Raw genomic sequence first — 20,971 nt, 5'->3', positions numbered from 1 at the left:
AGTAAATACAAGAATCTGAAAACTTCCTCGAAGGCGGAGCGAGATGTGGAGAACTTGAACAGCCACTTGGAAATCATAATAAACCCCCCCAAAATAATCCCCCAAAATGAAATCCCATGGGAAATGCTTAGGGGGGGGGGTTTGGTTGGGCACCAGGGTTTGGCCCATGGGGACACTGAGTAAAGTCTGTCCCCCCCAAAAAAACCCCCCAAAGGCTTCTTTTAACCCTCCTGGGAAGGGTTTTGGGGTTAAAAACCGTGCTGGGAGAGGCACAGGGCAGGACTGGGCTGGGGCGGAGGGTTGGGGTGAAGAGGGTCCCCCAAAGGGAAGGGTCTCGCTCGCATCCCCCCTTCCAGCGAAGCTTTTCCTGCGGGAATCAGAGGAGGAGAGGATGGGGTGGCAGCGGGGAGGAGGATGAGCCCGAGGTGGCTCTTTGGCAAGGGAAATCCTGGGAACGTGGTGGGGAAAAGCGTGGGGGGATGGGGGGGGGACGCAGCCAGAGCCCCTTTAGAGGCGCTCCCACTCCGGTCTAGAGCCACGAAACTGGGAAATAATAATAATAACAACAACAACAACAACAATAATAATAATAATAAAGAAGAAAAAAACCAAAAACAACCCCAAGGATCTAAAATGGCAGGTACAAGAGCAGAGAAGTAGGAACAGGTCTCCAGTGTGCACCAAGGGGAGCCGAGCGGGGCGCGGATCCTCCGGCAGGCGCGCGGCTCCTGGAAGAGCATCATCCCTTCGGGGGGGGGTGGGGGAGGTTGCCACACCCCCCTGCAGTCACACATGCTTTTTTTTTTTTTGTTATTTTAATTTTTTTCCCCCAAAAGAGGAGTCTTTTTTTCCAAACTTTTTTTTTTGTTGTTTTCTTTTCTTCCTTTTGTGGCTTTTTTTTTGTTTTTTTTTTGTTTTTTTTTTTTTTTGGGGGGGGGTGGGGGGGAGGGTTTGTTGTTTTGTTTTTTCCGGGGTGGGTTTTTGGAATATAAAAGTCCATATTAAAATCTTTGATACCTAATTCGCTGCCAGGGGCGGGCCGTGCCCGGAAGGTGCCAGCGGGTGCTGCCGGAGCGGCGCTGGCCGAGGGTGTCCGTGCTGCCCCCCGGCCTCCTCCTGCTCGATCCCACGGGGGGGAAAACGGGGCATAAAGGGTCGCTTTATTTTCATTTTCCTTTCAACCTCCTCGGAATCCAAGTCCCATCACAATTTGGCTTCTCGCTCCTCCGAGAGCAGAGTGGCGCTAGAAAAATGCACTTTACACAACATCCTCTGCCAGGATTTGTTTCGTTTTCGTTTGTTTTTCTATTTTTCTCGTTTTAAAAAAAAAAGAAAGACAAAAAAAAAAAAAAAAAAGAAAAAGGTCAACAAAACCTTTTCGTTTCCGAAGCTGGGAGACTCAATGCCACCTGATTGCATCTCTGGAGAGGCGTAAAAAAATGAAGTCGCGTAAGAGACGAGGAGAATCGCCACGATCCCGCTGCTCCGGGCGCCGTCACTGATCCAAGGTCACCACCTCCACCGCCTGCCCGTCCATGGTGACGGCAGTGTCCGCTATCCTCGTGGTCACCGGCGCCATCGCCACCTGCACGGGGCCGTTGCCTTGGGCCAGGCTGGTCACCACGGTCTGGTACATGCTCACGGGGATCTGCACGAGGCCTGCGGAGACAGGAGGGAACAGGGGCGGCGTTGGGAGGGAGCGGAGCGGGAACGGCGGCCCTGAGGTCCCCGAGGGCTCGGGGGCTGCATTTGTGCTGCTCTGGGGGGGGTCTTTTTATGGCTGGAGCTCTCCTTGCCTGGAGGGGGGTCCTCAGCTCTATAGGGATGTGGAGCTGCTGGAGCAAATCCAGAGGAAGCCACAGAGCTGCTCCCAGGGCTGGAGCACTGCTGGAGCCAGGCTGGGAGAGCTGGGAATGTTCCCCTGGAGAAGGGAAGGATCCAGGGAGAGCTGCGAGCCCTTTGCAGGGCCTAAAGGGGCTCCAGGAGAGCTGCAGAGGGACTGGGGCCAAGGCATGGAGGGCCAGGAGCCAGGGAATGGCTTCCCAGTGCCAGAGGGCAGGGCTGGGTGGGAGATTGGCAATTGGGAATTGCTGGCTGGGAGGGTGGGCAGGCCCTGGCCCAGGGTGCCCAGAGCAGCTGGGGCTGCCCCTGGATCCCTGGCAGTGCCCAAGGCCAGGCTGGACATTGGGGCTGGAGCAGCCTGGCACAGTGGGAGGTGTCCCTGCCCGTGGCAGAGGTGGCACTGGAGGGGCTCTGAGGTCCTTCCCACCCAAAACATTCCAGGATTCTATCCACGGAAAACCAGCAATCAAGAACGACGCCGGCCCCCGCCCAGCTGTGTCCGTGCTGGATGAATGATTTGTGCCTTGGAGGCCTTGCTGTGCTGGATTTGCCCTCCATGAAGCCACTGGGATGGGAGCGGGGATGGGATGGGGTTGGGATGGGTGGCAGCAGCTTGGGGCCCACACCCCGGCGCTGTCGGGCTGCAGGGAGAGAGAATGAGGATGAAGAGGAAAGAAATGACATCATTTTTGGAGGAGGAACCCAAACCAGCCATGTTTTGGGATGGTACAGCAGGGAGCTGCTCAGCCAAACCCGTCAGGCCGAGTTTTCCTGGAGGCAGGGATTGCTCCCACCCCAGAGCCCATCAGGGATCACCCACAGACACGGAACACCCTTCCTACATGCGTTTTTCCACTTGATATGCCCAGAATTGGGAACTGCGGGGCTGAGGAAGGGATAAATTCAGCTTTTCCCATCCCCTGTCACTCTGCAGGTCACTCAAACACCTCCCCACCGGTGGCACATGGGAGGATCCCGTTGCTGTGCATCCATGAGCCCCATTACAGCCACTCCCCAGCACAATTCCCTTCTTCCTGCTCCCTCTCCATCCCAGCCGGGTCCTTCTCCCCTCACAGGGAAGGGGCAGCGTGGGACCAACAAGCCCTGGCCAAGCCAAACTGGCTCCTGGCACTGGTTCTGGGCTCTCACACGTGCATGGGACACACAAAACAGAGAGAGGAAAGCAAAGCCCCTTCCTCAGCCCTTCCCCAGTCATGCATGAGTCCAGCAAAGTAGAAACAGCTTTTCCCAAGGCTGGCTCAGCTGCAGGAGGGGACCAGAGGCCTCCAGGCTGAGGATGGAGCTGGCAAAGCTTTAGCACTGCAGCGCCAAAGGCGAGTCCTGGTGAGCCAGGAAACACCAAAGCGACAATAAAACGAGGCCCCTGAGGGTTGTTGTGATGTGAACAGTGGAAGGAGGTGGAAAAAATAGTGAGGAGCACTCGACAGAGCTGGGCAGGGGAAGGGAATGGCAAATCCTGCAGGCTGGGAGGAGAAACTTCATCGTTCTTCTCCGGTATTGTCCCTGCACCCACCTCCACCTGTGGCTTGGCCAAGGGAGATTTGGACAAGCAAGATGATTTAGACATTTCAGGAACTACCCACACCTCTACTGGGGATAAAACCAGCTTTTTGAGGTCAACAAATCCTTCCAGCAGCAGCACGGGATGGATGGCCAGCCCCCGCCACGACATCAGGTTCCTGAGCGAGGCTTTCCCGAAAAAGCAGCACAATCCCTGTGGGTTGAGGTGCAGGGAGCAGAGCTCTGCCCCACCAAGGGCACTTGTTTGGTAACGCGAGGCAGCTCCGTGTCCTCGGATAACTCTCTGTGCAGACAGGAAAGCTTAGGAGTTAATCGTGCTGACCAGGTGGGTGACCCCAGCGCAGCCCAGAGCTCCTCCAACATCCCTCCCCTCGGGGTCCCGAAGCGCTCCGTGGGCTGGGAAGTGTCCTGATCCCCCAGCCGGAGGGGTTGTGGCCACATTCACCAAGCCCAACCATGGAATTGGTTCCCAGGTTGGTTGTCCAGCACTGGCTGCCACGAACGGCGCAGGGTCAGGAGGAGGTTCCCAGCTCCCAGGGCGCTTTCTGGTCAGTGGGAATTTCAGGCAACAAAACGAATGTGAAAAGAGAGCTCAGGCTCAGCCCTCCTGAAGAAAATCTCCTAGCAGACCCCTCAGGAGAACACAGCACATCCCAGTTTAAGCAGGACCTGGGGATCTGGCCTGGGATGCACCTCAAATCCCCAGCTCCAGACCAACAAGCCAACTAAGCCCTTTGGGTTACTTGGGTTGTTAACCCGGAGCAGATCAAATGCCACATGGACAACGCACGGAGCAGAGCCACCACCACCGCCCCGGGCCACAGACCACGCGACGTCGAAGCCACGATCCCTCCACGCTGTCCAAACGTGCCAGACCCGGGTGCTGGCGAGCACTGAACACCCAGCTGGGGTATTTGGGAAGGATGAGTTAATTCAGACAAGGCTTGGCCGAGCCCGGCCACCTCTCGGAGCGCGCGGAAGAGCGGGGAAGTGCCAGCGAGAGACGGTGCCGCGCAGATCCCTTTCTGCACGGGATTAACGCAAATCGCCTCAGCAGATGACGTAGCGGCCCTTCCTGCCAGGGGTGGTAACAAACCAAAGGAGGAGAGGGCTGGAAAGTCTGCTGTGCATTAGAGCCGAGCTGATCGCCCTTGGGAGAGAGACGATTAAACCGCTGAGATGCTGTAATCAGGTCTGGGATTGGCCCCGCGCTGCATCTGCTCAGACCTGCACCCTGATTAGCCCTAATCTAGCTGGCATATGTTAATCTAAAGCATGGATTTCAGACCCTTTCAATTGTATTAAAAACAGGAAATCCATTAGACCAAAAAAAAAAACCAAAAACCAAAACCAAACCCAAACCAACTTTTCTCGAGTCTTTGAAAAATACATTTCTGCAAAAGAAGCGGAGCTGGGCTGGGGAGCGCTGCGAGGAACAGGGCAGGCAGGGAAATGGGATCCCACTGGATCCTGTGGCTGCTCAGACCGGCTCCTGTCTGTCACAGAGAGGTGATGGAGCACACACAGAGCAGCACAAACCGTGGCCACGGGCTCCCAGGAAGATGCAACCAGGCTGTGACTTTGCTACCCCTCCCTGAATCCACCCAAAAAGCCCCTCCTGTCCTTGGCAGGGGTGAGGAGCCAGCTCTGGCCAGCCGGGCACAAGGACAACATCTAGAGAGGCAGCTGGGACAGCACCAGCTCCTGCCACATCCCAGAGAAAGAAGTTTTTTGGTGGAGGATCAGCTGGATTTGGTAGGAAGGAGGGTCCGGCATGGCCGGTGACAGCCGTGGGGGAATGGGGAGGACACGAGAGTGGCCAAGGGAGGAGAAGAACCATGGAAGGCCTCAGGGGTTGAAATGGCCACCATGAATCAGGATTGGAGTCGATTGACTCGGAGGTGGCTGTGGTTGGACTCAAATGCCGGGTCAATGTTTGCAGCTGCATTTCAGCTGGGGGACTGTGATGGGCCAGAGGAGAGAATGAAACTCCTGCTGCTTCAGCAGGGAAGAGGTCTCAGCTTAGGGAAGGACAAGGGTAAAGGTCAGGCTCTGCCCGCGACCAGAAAGACATGGGATTCAGAGGGGAAAAGTTACGCCATGTCTGATAAAGAAATCTCACCTGGCACGGAGCATAAGAACACCTGCTCTGATCCTAAATTGCAGGTGACTCCATTAAACCACCCCAAAGGGCTTGAGGGGAGAAGGTTGGGTGGGTGGAATGATTCAGTGCCTGGGGAACTGGGGTCAAGGATCAGAAATGCCCTGGACATCTTGGGACTGTTGGATGCTCAGGGAGCCGAGATCATCAGTGCCAGTTTCTGCCTTGCTTTGACACCTCCTCAGCCTTGAGATCAAAGCTAGTGCAGCATGGACAAGGCTTCAGCTTCAGCTTCATTCCCAGTGCTGCAGGATATGGAATATTGTCCAGCTCAGGGACACAAGACGCGCTGTCTTCTTCCTGGTATCTCAGGCTGAGTCCTTATCTCCCATTCAGTGAAAAGAGGCTCAGGCCAAGGAATCATGGAATGGTTTGGGTGGGAAGGGACCTTAAACACCACCCAGTGCCAGCCCTGCCATGGCAGGGACACCTCCCACTGTGCCAGGCTGCTCCAGCCCCAATGTCCAGCCTGGCCTTGGACACTGCCAGGGATCCAGGGGCAGCCCCAGCTGCTCTGGGAATTCCATTCCAGCCCCTGCCCACCCTCCCAGCCAGCAATTCCCAATTCCCAATCTCCCATCCAGCCCTGCCCTCTGGCACTGGGAAGCCATTCCCTGGCTCCTGGCCCTCCATGCCTTGGCCCCAGTCCCTCTGCAGCTCTCCTGGAGCCCCTTTAGGCCCTGCAAGGGGCTCTCAGCTCTCCCTGGATCCTTCCCTTCTCCTGCCTGGACACCCCCAGCAGCTCCACATCCTTCTGCTGTTGGGGTCCCCAAAGCTGGACACAGCTCTGCAGGTGGGGTCTCTTGACAGAGGTGGACAATCCCCTCCCCTGACCTGCTGCCCACGCTGTGGGATGAGCCATGGACAGAGTTGGCTTTCTGGACATCTGCCCATGTGGCTCCACATCCAAATGCCACGAGACCGAGTAAACCTGGCTACCTCATCCCAGGTGTGAGGCAGTCACAGCAGGCATGGATGGAGGATGGGCTGGAACGGCAGCACAGGTCCCACCACCACAAAGTCCCGTCAGTGAGGAGACCAACCCAATGCAGCCTGGGACAAAGCTGTCTGGACTGGGAGCATCGAGCTGGGATCTGGCAGCAGATGGAACGAAGAGCCTTCTGCCGTGAGTCCTGTGAATGTCCGGCATGTTCTCCTTACGGCAGCAGTGGGAATTTGCAGCTGGACAAGGTTCTGCGAGCCTTGGAACGCACCTGGGAGCAGAGAGGTCTTGGCTGACACCAAAACAGGAGCTGTCTCAACAACCTGGTTGGACAATGTGGACATTCAATACAGCATCCTGAAAGCTTCTTGCGGAATCTCCAAAGCCGTGTGGAATGGCTGGGAGGAATGGAATGGTGTGTAGCTCCACGCTGCCAGTCACCCATGGAGTGAGGGATGTCCTCTTGGCTTGACCCTCTACATCACGGGAAGGTTGAACGGCAGGACCTTGCATGAAACCTTTTCCACGTGGGGCTCAAACAGGAACTCAAGACAAAGTCCTGGAGGATGAGGAGGCAGGAACCAGCCCAACTCCTGACCAGACAACAGCAACCACTGTCACCAGATTGAACGTCACCGCAAGAACAGATAAAGCTTTTTCCTTCAAAAAGTACAAAATCCTCTTCTCTGGCAGCATTGACGACAACATCTAGGAATGATCAGAGAGCCGATCTCCTGCCAAGGCAAACTCCCACGGGAACAGCCCCTGGAAGGGGAGGGAAAGGCAGTGGAGAAGCATTCCCATGGGACTCCTGCATCAGGGAGCCAGGAGCCCCAGGCAAGGCCCAGCCCTGCGGTACCGAGCCAGGATGACGCCAACAAGAAGGGGGAGATAATGCCAACATCTCAACAGCCTCGTGCTTGAGGGGAGAATCCAAGAGTGGAGCCGTTACCTGAGGGGAGCTCATGGCTCTACAGGCCATGACGTCACAGGAAACACCGCTGGGCACGGAGGAGGAGGGACACAGGTCTGGAGTGGCGAAGCAGCACAGAACTATTGCTCTTGGGAGTTCTTTTGTGGGACAAAAAGGAAAATGCACAAGGACTTGAGCGATCCCCTTGGAGCTCCTCAGAGAGCACAGGACGTGATCGGGTTCTTGCAAGGCAACCTCATCGTACGAAAACCCAGCACCTCGGCTGAGAGCTGCAGGTGCCCCTCCAAAAGCTGGTGCTGCTGTTGGGGATCCAGTGGCTCCAGAGGCCAAGGCTGACACTTCTTGCTCTGTGTGCCGCAAGGAGGAAGTGCTGCAAGCTGTGAGCACTGCAGAGCCAGGAGTGAGCGGCCTCACAAGTCCCTCAGCCCCCAATGGAAAAGGCTAAAAAGAGCGGAATTTTCCACTGACTTTCTCAGCCGTTGACATCCAGCTCGTTCAGAGGACTTTGTTTCCACCAACACTGAGGGGAAACCAGAGCAAACTGTGCTGAGCACCATCCCACCGAAGCCTTTCACAGTAGATACTCCTGCAACTTCTCCTTCCCCTCCTCTGGAGGCAGGGGCTGAGGAATCCAGCTGAAATTCCCGTGCTCAGGAATGCACTACGGGGCCCTAGCGATGGAAGAGTTCTCGTCAACGGTTCCGAACGAGTAGATTTTAATACACACACACCCAAAAATCAAGCCAGAGGACCTCCAAAAAATGAAATGTTTGCCCTCGGTGGGCAGCACAACGAAAGGGCACTGGGCCTGCTTTGGTCCGCATTCCTAGGTGTAAATACATCAAGGCTGGTGCAGGTAAGTAGGGAATAATCATCTTTTCCAATTGTCTTTTCCCCAGTAAGACATGAGCTTGAAGAACAGCATGGAAACCTGCACTTAGGAGGTGGGAAACATCCCAGACAACAGCTAAACATAATGTTGGTGAAGCTCTGGAGCAGCACCTTCCTCACTGGAGGTCTTTTAGAGGTGGGTGAAGACCGAGAGGGGCTGGTCCTACAGAACCAAAGACCTTTCCTGTCCTCACCAACTGCAATTTTGGAAACCATGTGGAGGGTTCCTGCCAGCACTGCTCAGCACAAATGTTAGAATGTCCCACAGTTGATTTCTGTTAGATGTTTCCTTTGACTGGGAAGCTGGTTTGCGAAGATTTCCGGAAAATATCCTCCTGACCAGCTCCCTTCTGGGGGACTGACTCGAGAGGCCTTCAAGAGGTGGGGGAGGACAATCAGTGGGCACGAGGGTGTATTTTCAGGAAGATAAGCCAGCTGTCTAACGAGTTCCAAGCACAGCAGCTGAAAGAAGAGCTCTCAAAGTCAGGTGTTACCCTGACAAATCCTAAACTGCCAAACTAAACGTGTCCCTTAAGGCACGAGGTGTTGACACGACACCATGGAAGGGATTTCGCCCAGAAATAAAGCATTTCAGGAATCCCACCACACTCAGCAGTGACAGAGGAGCAGAAGACATCTCTCAGCATGGACACTTAGTTAAAGATAAGATGAACTGAAAGCTCAGCCCCCCATCTCTCACCCCCTCAACTGCAAGAGCATCAATGATTAATCAGACCTCTCTTAGGATGATATTTGGAAGGATTTTTCCCATCAGAAATAGCTCAGTGCCCCATCCCTGGAAGTGTCCAAGGCCAGGCTGGACGGGACTTGGAGGAGCCTGGGACAGTGGGAGGTGTGGGTGGAACTGGGTGATCTTTGGTCCCTTCCAACCCAAACCAGTCTGGATTCTGTAATACTGACAAATCACAAAATCCCCATGCGGTGATTTAAGCTCTGAGAGCTTTCCAGGCTCTCAAGTCACGGCTCTGCCCTACAGAACCTCTGTGCCAGTCCGTTCAAAACACGAAGATTTTTTTTTCCACCAAACGATAATATGCAAAAGGCTGCAGTCCTCATTCAAGATCCTCCATCACCTGTCTTTTCAGGAGCTACTCTGGTCAAAACCCCAATAAAGAACAGTTTAATGAGGCACCTGAAGCTTTGAGAGCAAAGTTGAGTCAATTAATTTACATCATAGCCTTGACTCATCCTTCGGACCAAGGTAAATGCAGGAGATAAGATACAACATTCCCATCCACAGCTGCACGGGACGCAGCCCTGGAGCCACTGCCTCCTTCCCTGCACCCACCACATCCCCATGGTCACATCTCAGCCTCTCTGACTGGCCCTGGGGGTCACCTGCCTGCTTCATAGTCAGTGGCTTGTTCTTCCCTGAGCTTTTCAAGGAATGCCTGGATGTGGCATTCAGTGCTCTGGGCTGGGGGACAAAGTGGGGATCGGGCACAGCTTGGACTCGATGATCTTGGAGATCTTTTCCAACCTAACGGATCCAGCCTGTGATTCTTTGGCTCCTCTGGATCTGTTGCAAGGACTTGCCTTCTCTGCTCCTTCAGGGCAATGGGAGCTGCTGTCTCAGTGACCCTAAAGCCACTGGTTGATCCGGAACCTCCCGCCCGGCACCACCGGAATGGGACCGGTCAGGATGCAGCACCACATTTACGTGGCTCGTTCTTCCTCCCACTCACTCAGCTTCAGCAAAATGTTGGTATTTTGCATCAAGGTGTTGTTTTAAATAAAATCCAAGCATCCAAACTTGAGGTTTATCTCCAAATCTTGGTCAGGGACCAGCCTTCCTTCCCTAGCTGGGAGCACCAGCATCTTTGGGACATCCCTGTTTTCTCCCTCCCTATGAGGAGGGAAGGGCCATGGCCTAGCCAAGATCTGAAACATCTTTGGCTCAATCTCCCTTATTTCTTCCAGATCTTTTGGGGGGCTTTGAGTTTTGGGGGTTTATTTTGGATGTTTAGGGAGTTTTGGGACTTCTTTTAAGGTTGCCTTACTTTGAGACAAAAACCACACAGCTGGAGTTCCTGATTTACAAGAATTGTCTCCTCTGGAGCCTCAGTGCTTCCATGGAAAGAGGAAGATCCCAGTGAGCCAACCTGGCACCCAGACTCTTCCCTGGCACAGCAAAGGCCCACAGTCTCCAGCGGTGGTGATAAACCATGCCATGTGCCATGGACCTCTGTCTTTGCAGCGAGGACAGTCCCAGGAGGAAAAAAACTTGCAAGGATTGTTAACATTGGAAACAATCCAAAATCCCACGTTTTCTGTTTCATCCTCATTTTGATGGAGAAACTCAAAAGAAAAGGATGCTTGGGAAAGAAGCACAGCAGCAGTTCGGTCTCGTGGGGGTGGATTAGCTCCACACCTTTTGCTTTGTCTTACCTGAAGCCATCTGTCCCCAACTCCTCTCCCCTTCATGGGGTGAATTTAGAGCTGGAGAACCAGGCCTGGGCATCACCTGAGGCAGAATTAAGCTGTGCTTGCTTAAGCTCAGTCCTCACCTAGACTTGGCCCTCTATGCTGGGTCTCCAGGGCGTGGCACCTTAAACTGGAGTCGATTTGGCATTTAGGAGAGGTGACAAACACAGGGAATGTCTCTGCCTGTGGGAAGGAAGGTTTTTACTGGACTCCAGGGCTGGAAGCTTAGAGAATAACCTGTCTAAGCCTCTGTGATGAGCTGGCTTTGGCGTGGACACACCTGAGAAGATTAGAAGTCTATCGTGGTCAATCATCTCTACACAAAACACAGATAAAAATAGAGGGAGTCCAGCAAGCCCTGAGGCCTGCTCCCGTTGGGCTTTGCTTCCCCCACGACCTGCTGGGTGTTAATACAAAACATGGGGCAGCCAGGGGTTACCTGTGCCAAGTGTCCCAGGGAGTGGGGAGAGGAAACAGCTACGGGTAAACCAGTCTGTTCCTCCTCTCAGGAATCAGGTGTTAAACCCATGAATGAGGTTCTGAACAGTCACCTAAAAGGGATCCCTGTCAGATTTTGCCATAAATGTTTTGCTGACTGCCCTGGTATGCTTTTAACATCCCCAGGGCTCTCCCAGAGGAAGAACTGAGACTGATTCTTATCCTGCTTTTTTAAACAGCTTTTAGTGTCCTCTGTTTTCTATATGGTTTTATTAAATGGCTACTGTGCAAAGCAAGGCAGGGCTTTGCTAAATTTACTAAAATACCTACAATTAAAAACCTAAAATTACTAAAATATTTTATTACAAGTCCATCTTACAATAAAATCATTGGAATCGAATCATTGTTTTTAAAAACAACTGAAATACCCCGTATCCTAACGAAGCAGATAAATATTTGGCAGAGTTTCTGCAGGGACAACACTTTGGGCATCCCTGCCAATCATAAATAGTGTGGGAAGGGAATATAGATCATGTCAAAGGCTCTACCTACCCTCCTGTGCTGTGACCCTCACAGCCCATCCTACTTCTTCCTTCAGGTTCCTGCTCCAATCCTCTAACTCCTCAGGGCTGCTGGGTGCTCCAAGGGTATTTGTGGGGTTTTCTCTTCTTTGCTTTGCTGCTTTAAAGCTGTAACAGGTCCGTGACCTTGAAAAAGCCAAACTTCACAAATCCAAAAGGCCCAGCATCCCCACAGCCCCCTCTGTCACCGCAGGACTGCTGCTGCTGAGGGCTGTTACAATCCAAACCTCTGTCCTCACTGATTCTTTCCTGAAGTCACGATTACGAGACAGCTCGGCTTGTGTCAGGCTGAAAGGAGATATCAGCACATCCCAAAGGCATTTCTACCCCAAATGGTGCCCAGGCACAAAACCCAGACAGACACAGCCCCTTTAACCCCGAGAAACACCAAGAGGGACCTAAAGGTACAAGTGCAAAACCAGCTAAATCCCAACATTCCAAACCGCCACCACAGAAATCCACTCACCTAATGAACTCTCTGCCAGGCTCCACTTGCAACCTGAATAGTCTGCTGCTAGGATGCCTGACAATGAAATGCAAGTGTAAAAGGCTGGGAAAAGGGCAAATGCTACAGCTGGGGAGGGGGGGATTTAGTGGGGTAATTAATGTACTTATAGGAAATGCATCCTTTGGTTTACTGGGTGAGTGCAAAAACTCAGTGACCACAGAGGAGGAGAAAACTCAGTGACCACAGAGGAGTAGCACCCCAACGTTAGGGCAGAGTAACTAAAATATTTCTAATTCCACACAGAACATTGTGTGTGTAAGGGGGAGGTAAAGTGGGAGGTAAGAATAAAGCACTGCCAGATATTTTACAAATATTTAGACGAATGGTTTAATCGGCCCAGCGAGGAAAGTCTGCACCAAAGCAGTGAAATCCATCACGGAGAAGCTCAGGCCACCTCCAACAAAGCTCTCCACAATCCCCGGCGTAGAGACGAATGAGGAGCAGAAATGGCTGCCAGAGTGGAATTTCTATGTATCCCAAGAGCACGAGGCTGGGAAGTTCATGAAATCCAGGCACTCCTTGGGGCCTGGGAGGAGCTCCATGTGATTTTAAGGCTCTGCAGGACTGGCTGGCTTCAGCTGGGCCGGTGCCGACGGATCACATGCGAGCACGGACACGGGCACATCCTCCAGAGCGTTGAGCACATGGAGACATAAAGCAGCCATTGTGCTGGCAGAAAGGCAATCTGTAACCAGATAGGCCCTGGCTCCATCTAAAAGCCATTTTCCCAGCATTTTGCTGACTTGTTCCCCAGGAGCCTCGCTGCCACAACAGGGTGCACATTCATGGCCAAGCGGCGGGTCCAACGCCACGGGTTCTCCCCCCCGTGCCCCACCAGTGCCTCTGTGCCAGGGAATTCCGGGCTCTTAACCCAACAGAGGTGACACGAACACCCCAAATGAGCTTTTGGAAGAGATAACTCCTTGGGAAGGTGTTTAAAGCTTTGCCTTGATATGGGAAGCTGCAGCTGTGGCGATCTGCTGGAGCCTCACCTTGCACTAGGTCCTGCCCAGCTACCGGGAGGTAAGTTTGGCTTTTTTCCTTCGGGACAAAAGGGCTGGAAATGCACCTGAAGGCTCCTTTTTTCCCTCCTCCTCAAAGCACACCCTCCAAATCCAGCTAGGAAAGCATCCCTGCTCCAAAGCAGCACATCCCCAGCTGCAGCAGTGCCCTGTGCTTTGGTGTCCCCAGCCTGTCTTTTACAGGACGAGGGCCACGTTTGGCACGGCTTCCCCCCAGGTAGGACCTGGCCCATGCTCAGCAAGGCAAGCAATAAATCACAGCGCACACACGACTCAGGTGTGGAACTTTTCGTGTAAAGAGCAAGTTTTTACAGTCCACATTCCTCCTTTTTTTGTGCACCACCGTCTCCCGCTGCCCCGGCTGCGCGGCAGGTGCGATGGGTTCCCACCTCTCTCTCCTGGGAGTATTTATTCTTGGAATGCTGCTGCCTCTGGCAGATTCCTCCCTTTTAAACTCTGCACATCTGTTGCTAAAACCAAAAAGTTTGGGCTCTGGCCTGGTGACTGAAGGCACAGAACATTTGTGCCCAAACCATCAAGGCCAGGGGGCTTGGAAGCCTCCTTTGCACACCAAGAGAAGGCAACAATGGGTGCAGGGAGAGGGATGAGTTTGTTTTCCCTAAAAAGGAGTTCTCCAGCTTTTTTTTGTCCCTGTGGGTCTCACCCTGGATGTGCAAAGGGAAGATTTGTGGCACACGGACCCGAACAGACAAAATCTGTGAGGAGAATCAAGCGGTGCAAGAGCCTGTCCTGTCCCTTCCCAGGCTGGAAAATGAGAGAGCTCTGGTGGTGGCTGGAGAATTCCTTCTGCTTTGTATTTTCTGGGATGATTCAGGCCCCAGTCCCACTGCTCTGGCTCGGATGGGAGGCGCCCAGGTGAGGAAGCACATCTCCACCAGCAGCAAACACACAGAAGCCTTAAAACCCGGCCAAGTCCAAGTCTTGTTAATTTTCTGCTGCACTTCAAACCTCTCAGTATGTAATTCCTATTTGGAAGTGAGACTCAAACTTTTTTTTTGGCAAGAAAAATGTACTAGGAACCTCTGAGAAGGACATCATAACTCATCCACGGGTCAGAGCAACGGGAAACAACCAGGAACCAAACCCACTGCTGGCTGTGATCGAACTGAAACCCCCCTGGCTGCTGACTTCAAAGGAGCTGCACATCCCCTACTTATGCCAGCAATAAAATTCCACTTCCATTAGCTCCTTGTTCACCACTTAAACGCAGCAGTCCCAATTTACACAGCAATTAGAGCCCCCTAATGCTTGGGAGTACAAAGCTTTGGGGTTTTTGGTTTTTTTACCCCCTGATGGGAAGAGGTGGAAGGGAAGAGATCAGGCGGCTCAGGGGAATAGCAGAGAGCCTTTCACTGCGAGGGCTCGTGCTCAAATCTGTCCTAGGCCAGGGGAACAGATGGTCCCTCCCGAGGGCTGGGCCGTGGCTTACATGAAATAAGGGATTGTCTCAGGCCACTGGTGGACAATTTATTGCAGCCACAAACACCCTGCTGGTGGTTTCTGCTCGAGAAACCCAGGGATTCCGTGGCCATGATGTAACCGCTGCCTACCTGATCCAAGGCGCCTCATCCCTGGAGGGAACTGAGGGGAATTGCTGCCTGTGTGGTGCAAGAACCTGGATCTTGGGCTAAACCCACCTGCTTTAGCTGTCATCAGCTCCTTGGACTTGTCAGCACCAGAATGCACTCACTGAACTTCCCCTGGGAGCTTTGGAAGGTTAAAATCATGGGGAAAACAGAGATGAGGAAGTTCAGGGATCTGTGGCAACAAGAAGGCAAAACCACAGGGAAAGGAAGTTTGCTACAGTCTGAGCTGGGGATGGGAATAATAATACCATGATTAATTTTAAACCAGTTCCAAGCTGGTGCTCCCTCAGTGTTTCTGTGTCTTCTCCAGGGCACAATTTAACTTCCCGTGGGCAGATGGCAAAAAGTCCATCGAGTATCCCCGGAGCTGAAGGGGGTCCACATGAACCATCAGAAAGTGTTACCCAGAGAGGAAGTTGTATAAATGTGAGGGAATAAATTACACCAAAAGACACGAGGCTGGGAGACAGAAGTCAAACTCAGGTTTAAAAATGCCACTCATGGTTTTGGCAAAGATTCGGAGGAAACCACTCCATGAGGAGAAATGGGGTTTTTTTCAAATTCTTGGAACCTGTTTTGCAGCTCCACGAGGATTCCAGGAGGAATCCTGGAAGTGTGTGCTCCTGACCTGGCTCCAGAGACACCCAGTGGGGATGGACTCGTGCAGCCTCTCCCACCCTCCTGCTCCGGTGTGCCAGCCTGGGCCCTCGGAGCAGGGAAAATAGGGCGATTCCCTGGAATCTTCCTGCACAGCTGTTTACCCGCTGCGGATTACTGCTGTCACATGAGCTGCTTTACAGCAAAGCCAAGCTGTCTCCACGAGCTGAGAAGGTCACTGGGAGACAGGGGCCTGCAGGGACAGACACACCGCCCTCCTCTGTCCCTGCCTTCCCAAAGGGGCACCGGCCTGCAGGAAAAGCGTTCCCGATGGTCAGAGGGCAGGGGAGGATGGTTTCACCTCCACGACCTCTGCACTCACCCAGTGCGAGGGACAGGAGGGCAATCCCAGGGCTGAGCCTCTGCTGGTCCATTGACCAGGCTCCAATCAAAGTGTTGGAAGCTGGAAGAGTCCCTAGGGTGACAAATTTCCCTTCTCTTCCTTGGGTGCCCAGCAGTGTTTCGGACAAGGCCACCCAACTGTCCCCAGCCAAGGGATGCCAAGGTGGAGCTGCATCTCCTCAAGCTCTTGTGCAACCTGCTGATGCCTCAAATAGCACCCCGGTCAATCCCAGAGCAGGGAATGTCCCCTTCAACCCCAAAATCTAACAGCTGAACATCAACTGAAGAGTTTCACTTGGCAAAACAGAAATCTGAAAGTTCACTGCAGCCACTTGGGAAAATTCATTAAAAGCTCCCATCTTCCTCGCTCTGCCAGGGCAGGGCTGGTGCACGAGGAAAACCTTTCTGCTCACAGGCTCAGGGGCTGCAGGACAGGGCTCTTTACTATGCCCCAGAGGCACGAGACAGATGGGGCTGTGCTTTTAGGCTTTAAAATCAGTCCCTGCTCCGGAGATCCAATGAAGAGGATAAATCCAGGCACAGAGTGATCCTCTGGATGTGCTCGGAAAAAAGCAGCAGGGGAACGCGGGAGGTCAGGCCCTGCTGAGGAAGCAGCTGAGGCTCTTAGGAAAGAGGGGCCGAGCACTTTTTAAGGCAAAGAAAACCAACAGAAACCTCGAGTTTGGAGACGTCCATCCAGGAGGTGGGAACGCGCATTCCAAAGAGGAGCAGGGAGCGAGGGAGAACAGAAGCCACAAGTTGCCCGCAGGGAGGAAACTTTGGTGCTTCAAAACAAAAGACCACGAGCTGGGTAAATGAAGAGCCAGCAAACCTCAGCGCAGGGAGCAGCCCCAAGTTGCAGACAGGGCATTTCTCCTTGCCCGGGGCTGCCTGGCGGGGGGAGAGCTCACAAAGCCCATCTCATTTCCTAAGATGCCTCCCACGGCAACAACAGCTTGCTGGGATTTCAGCCAGCTTCCCATTTGGATCAGATTGCACCCTACACCCACTGACAGCCATTAAGGGCCTGGAGCTCACAAAGTGCCCTGGGGTCAGACGAGCCTCCATCCATTCAAAACCCAGCGACTTTTTCCACAGCTCTGCAGAGGAGAGGGTGGCCTGATCCAGCCCGGCCCGGAGCCACGAGGGCACCTGCCAGGGAGGGCAGGGGCTGTGCCCTGCTGCCATGAACCAGCAGATTGCAGGTTTAGGATTAGGGAGCCCCTCTCCATCGGCCCTGATTCAGGGTAATCACAGGCTGCTCTCTCAGTTCCTCGGGTGGTGCACAGCACAGGTAAGAACAGCAGTGACGTCCCCAGCCTCGCCCGTGGTGCAGCCCTGTCCCATCCCAACACGGATGGGGATGAGGCAGGAGGCCTTGCAAGCCAAAATCTGCCAAAATCTGCACTGGAAGACGCTCCAGCTGCTCCAAAGCTGTGGGGACCACTGCCCATCCTCACCCTCGGGCAGTGAGGGGTCACTTGGGATCAGCTGAAGGAACTGCCCTGAACTCCAGACACAAATTTAGCTCTGCTCTGGGAAGCAGCTCACGAGGAGGGAGAGCTGGGATCTCTCCTTTGGGGTTGCCTGGAGGAGCAGAGATCGTGCCAGCAGCATGAAGGTGTCCGGGGATCTCTGCTGTTAAGCCGGAAAATCTTCCAGAGATGGGCTCAAAAAGCTGAGGTGGGGCTGCCACACGCTCCAGATAGTTTGGAATGAGTTGTTACTACAGGCAGAATCCACCACACGGGAATTTTTTCCTGGGAGAGAGGAGCAGCAAAGCAGAGCCTTGATTCAGGCTTCATCCACGCCCACCCAGCCCCATACTCGTGGGTTTGAACGCTCGGCTCCACACCCAGCACGGATGTGTCCGGCAGAAATGGCAAAAAGCTGCTTTCCCCAGGCTGTGATGGCCCTTCCAGGAGCACCACAACCTTCTCTGAAGAAGCTCTGCTGGTCGAGCTCTGCTGACCAAGCCTCTGATCTGGGTTAGCATAAGCGTGGAGGAGGAGGAGGAGGCCTGGAGAAAGGACTCAGCAGTATCTCTGATGGGTCAGGAGACATGCAGGACTGGGCAGAGCTGGATTTCTGACCCCACCTGTGCCCTTTCCCCTAAGCCAAGAGCTATAAATAAAACAGCACCGGGCTGGAGATGTGCAGCTTGTCAGGAGAGCGATTCCCTATCCCAGCCCGGAGGCAGAACAGCGATCCCAGAGTGTGGCACTGCCGAGATCTGCTTGCAGACACCCTTCATAAACACCTCCATCCCTTCCCATGCCCACTCCTGGACTGAAATGTTTGTCTGTCCTGCTCTGTGCTTCCAGAGGTATTTAGGAAAAGGAGCCCACTCTGCTGGCTGCCATTCCTTTCCTGCCTGGATTCCACCACATCTCTTTCAGACAGAAGCATGTCCAAGGATTAACATTCCCATCTATTGCAGACACCCCAAAAAACCTGCTGTGACCACAGAGCCACATGCCCTGACAGCCCCACACACCCAGAGGGGACCAGCAAAGCTCAGGATGTGGCTCTCAAAGCCAAGCTGGTGGGGACTTTGTCACCCTAAACTGAAAAAAAACACCTGGAATGGTGATTTAACATGGATTTAACACGAATGGTGGTGGTGGTAAAGTCAAATGAAAAGTCTCATTAAGAGATCACAGAACCACAGAACAGTTTGGGTGGGAAGGGACCTCTCAAGGTCATCCTGTTCCACCCCTTGCCATGGGCAGGGACACCTCCCACTGTGCCAGGCTGCTCCAGCCCCAATGTCCAGCCTGGCCTTGGACACTGCCAGGGATCCAGGGGCAGCCACAGCTGCTCTGGGAATTCCATCCCAGCCCCTGCCCACCCTCCCAGCCAGCAATTCCCAATTGCCAATCTCCCACCCAGCCCTGCCCTCTGGCACTGGGAAGCCATTCCCTGGCTCCTGTCCCTCCAGGCCTTGGCCCCAGTCCCTCTGCAGCTCTCCTGGAGCCCCTTTAGGCCCTGCAAGGGGCTCTCAGCTCTCCCTGGAGCTTTGATTTCTTGAAGACAGAGAAAAGCAGGATCCAGGGAATATAAATACATCCCTTCACCTGCCAAAAGGCCTCTTTCCAGCACCTATCCTGCACTGAGCAGCTCTGTGTGAATCCAGCTGGATTACTGAGGGGCTGTGAGATGAAGGTGCAGGAGCCTGGGCAAATATCATACAAATCCACCGAACAAACGGGCTTCAAATCCAACCTAAACCCACAACAAATCCCAGCCAAGCATCACATTCAGAGCGTTCCCAACCAGACTGACCAGTTCCTGGTTTGGGATGAAGAGTCACCACGTGAATTGTGGGATTTAACAAAAAACAGCTGGGATCCATCAAATACGAAACTTCCCAACACCACAACTCAGAAGACAATTCAGATCATCTGAATTTTCCAAAGGAAATTCAGGATCAGCCAAAAGAGCTCCAGCTTCCTGTTAGGATGGCAAAGATGGGAACTGCTTTAGGTAGTCAGACCTGCTTTAAATTCTTGCACCAGCCATCAGGCAGCTCCTCTTTCAAAATTCATGGCTAAAGAAGAAATCCTGCCCGGCCTGGAGTCGCTACCAGTCCTGCTCCCTTCCCTCTTGCAGCCCAGAACAAAAGGGAACATATTGCAGCTATGCTGAGAGAGGAGAGCTGCCGTCTACCCCTTTAAATGTAATGTTAATGCCTCGTAATCAGCTTTAATTTTTAAACAGACCCAGCCCTCCTGTCCATTTCCCCTAATTCGGGACACGTGGAAGGTAAATGGCCTGCGCTTAAACCGGGCCAGCCTGGGCTGTGACAGCTGGGGAGCCTGTAAGTCTCAACTGCCTGATCACAGGAATGGATGTCAAAACTCACCAGGGGAGGGGAAACGGGGAGGGCAAGGGAGGTGCTGGAGATGCTGTGAGGTCAGGGAGAAGCCAGGAGACAAGGCCAGAGGGGCACGGCTCGTTTATGGGGTGGAAGCTCCCCGAGACCAACAGGACTGGGAGAGATGATGGAAGTGATGGAACTTTGCAAGCAAAGGCCTCGGCAGTGGCTCCCTGCCCCAGGGAAGGGGCTCCCTTTTGGGGTGCTGGGAACACCGGCATGGACACGCGGAGCAGGAACGGCTGGAAGCTTTTAGGGACAACAGCAGATCCCATCAGGAACTGAGTCACCCCTGGTGCCTCAACAGGGCGCTGCCTCCTCCCTCTGTGATCTCAAAAGGCAGCTTTGGAGCTAAAGAGCAACCCGGAGACTTCATGTGAGCCTTGGATACAGAACGGGGGCACAAAACTGCTTGGGAGGCTCCTTGTGCTCCCCTGGCACCGCTGCCCTTGCAAAGAGGAGAGAGGCCTTGGAACAGCCCGAGTGCTCATCACAGAACAATATTTTTCCCCAAGAATCATGGAATGGTTTGGGTGGGAAGGCATCTTAAACATCCAGCTCCAACCTCTTGCCATGGGCAGGGACACCTTTCACTGTCCCAGGCTGCTCCAGCCTGGCCTTTGGGCACTGCCAGGGATCCAGGGGCAGCCATAGCTTCTCAGGGAACCCTGTGCCAGGGCCTGCCCACCCTCCCAGCCAGGAATTCCTTCCCAAAATCCCATCTGACCCTGCCCTCTGGCAGTGGGAAGCCATTCCTGTAAGCCCCATTCCTGTAAGCCCCATAACACACCAGAAGGCTGCTGTCAGGTCTCCCTGAAGCCTTCTCTTCTCCAGGCTAAATAAAGACAATAAAATGAGGTTTCCCTACCCCAAAAGGCCAAACTGTCCCCAGAAATGACCATTCTGTGTTCCCATCAAAGGACTTTCTGAGGAAGCCCAAAGGGATCCACTCCAGCCCCCGCCCGTGCTGGGCTGTGCGGGGCCGGTTCCATCCCACACCTGGGAAGGGGACCCAAGGCAGCTCTGCCCATGGATGTGGCACAGCAGGGACTATTTTTAGCCCCGGTTGGTGGGCAGACAAATCCTAATCAGCAGCAGTAGCCGCCTCGTCAGCAGTGGCAGGATGTCAGAGCAAAGCCGGCCGGTGGCCGTGACAGCCCCGCGTCACAGGGACGGCTCGG

The 20,971-nt window shown here is 53.8% G+C and overlaps 1 protein-coding gene across 1 annotated transcript in view; it reads right to left on the bottom strand.

The window, feature by feature from the left end:
* Positions 1–1,317: 1,317 nt before the first annotated feature.
* NRF1 (nuclear respiratory factor 1) overlaps positions 1,318–20,971 on the bottom strand; it is a 42,018-nt gene continuing 22,364 nt past the window's right edge. The window contains 2 exon segments of the mRNA XM_039571157.1: positions 1,318–1,659; positions 12,244–12,300. Coding sequence (XP_039427091.1) covers positions 1,496–1,659; positions 12,244–12,300 — 221 coding nt within the window. The 3' untranslated portion in view covers positions 1,318–1,495.

Source organism: Corvus cornix, chromosome 1A (genome assembly GCF_000738735.6).
Source record: "Corvus cornix cornix isolate S_Up_H32 chromosome 1A, ASM73873v5, whole genome shotgun sequence".
In the NCBI taxonomy this organism is placed as follows: Eukaryota; Metazoa; Chordata; class Aves; order Passeriformes; family Corvidae; genus Corvus; species Corvus cornix.
This window is presented reverse-complemented; position numbering and strand designations above follow the sequence as displayed.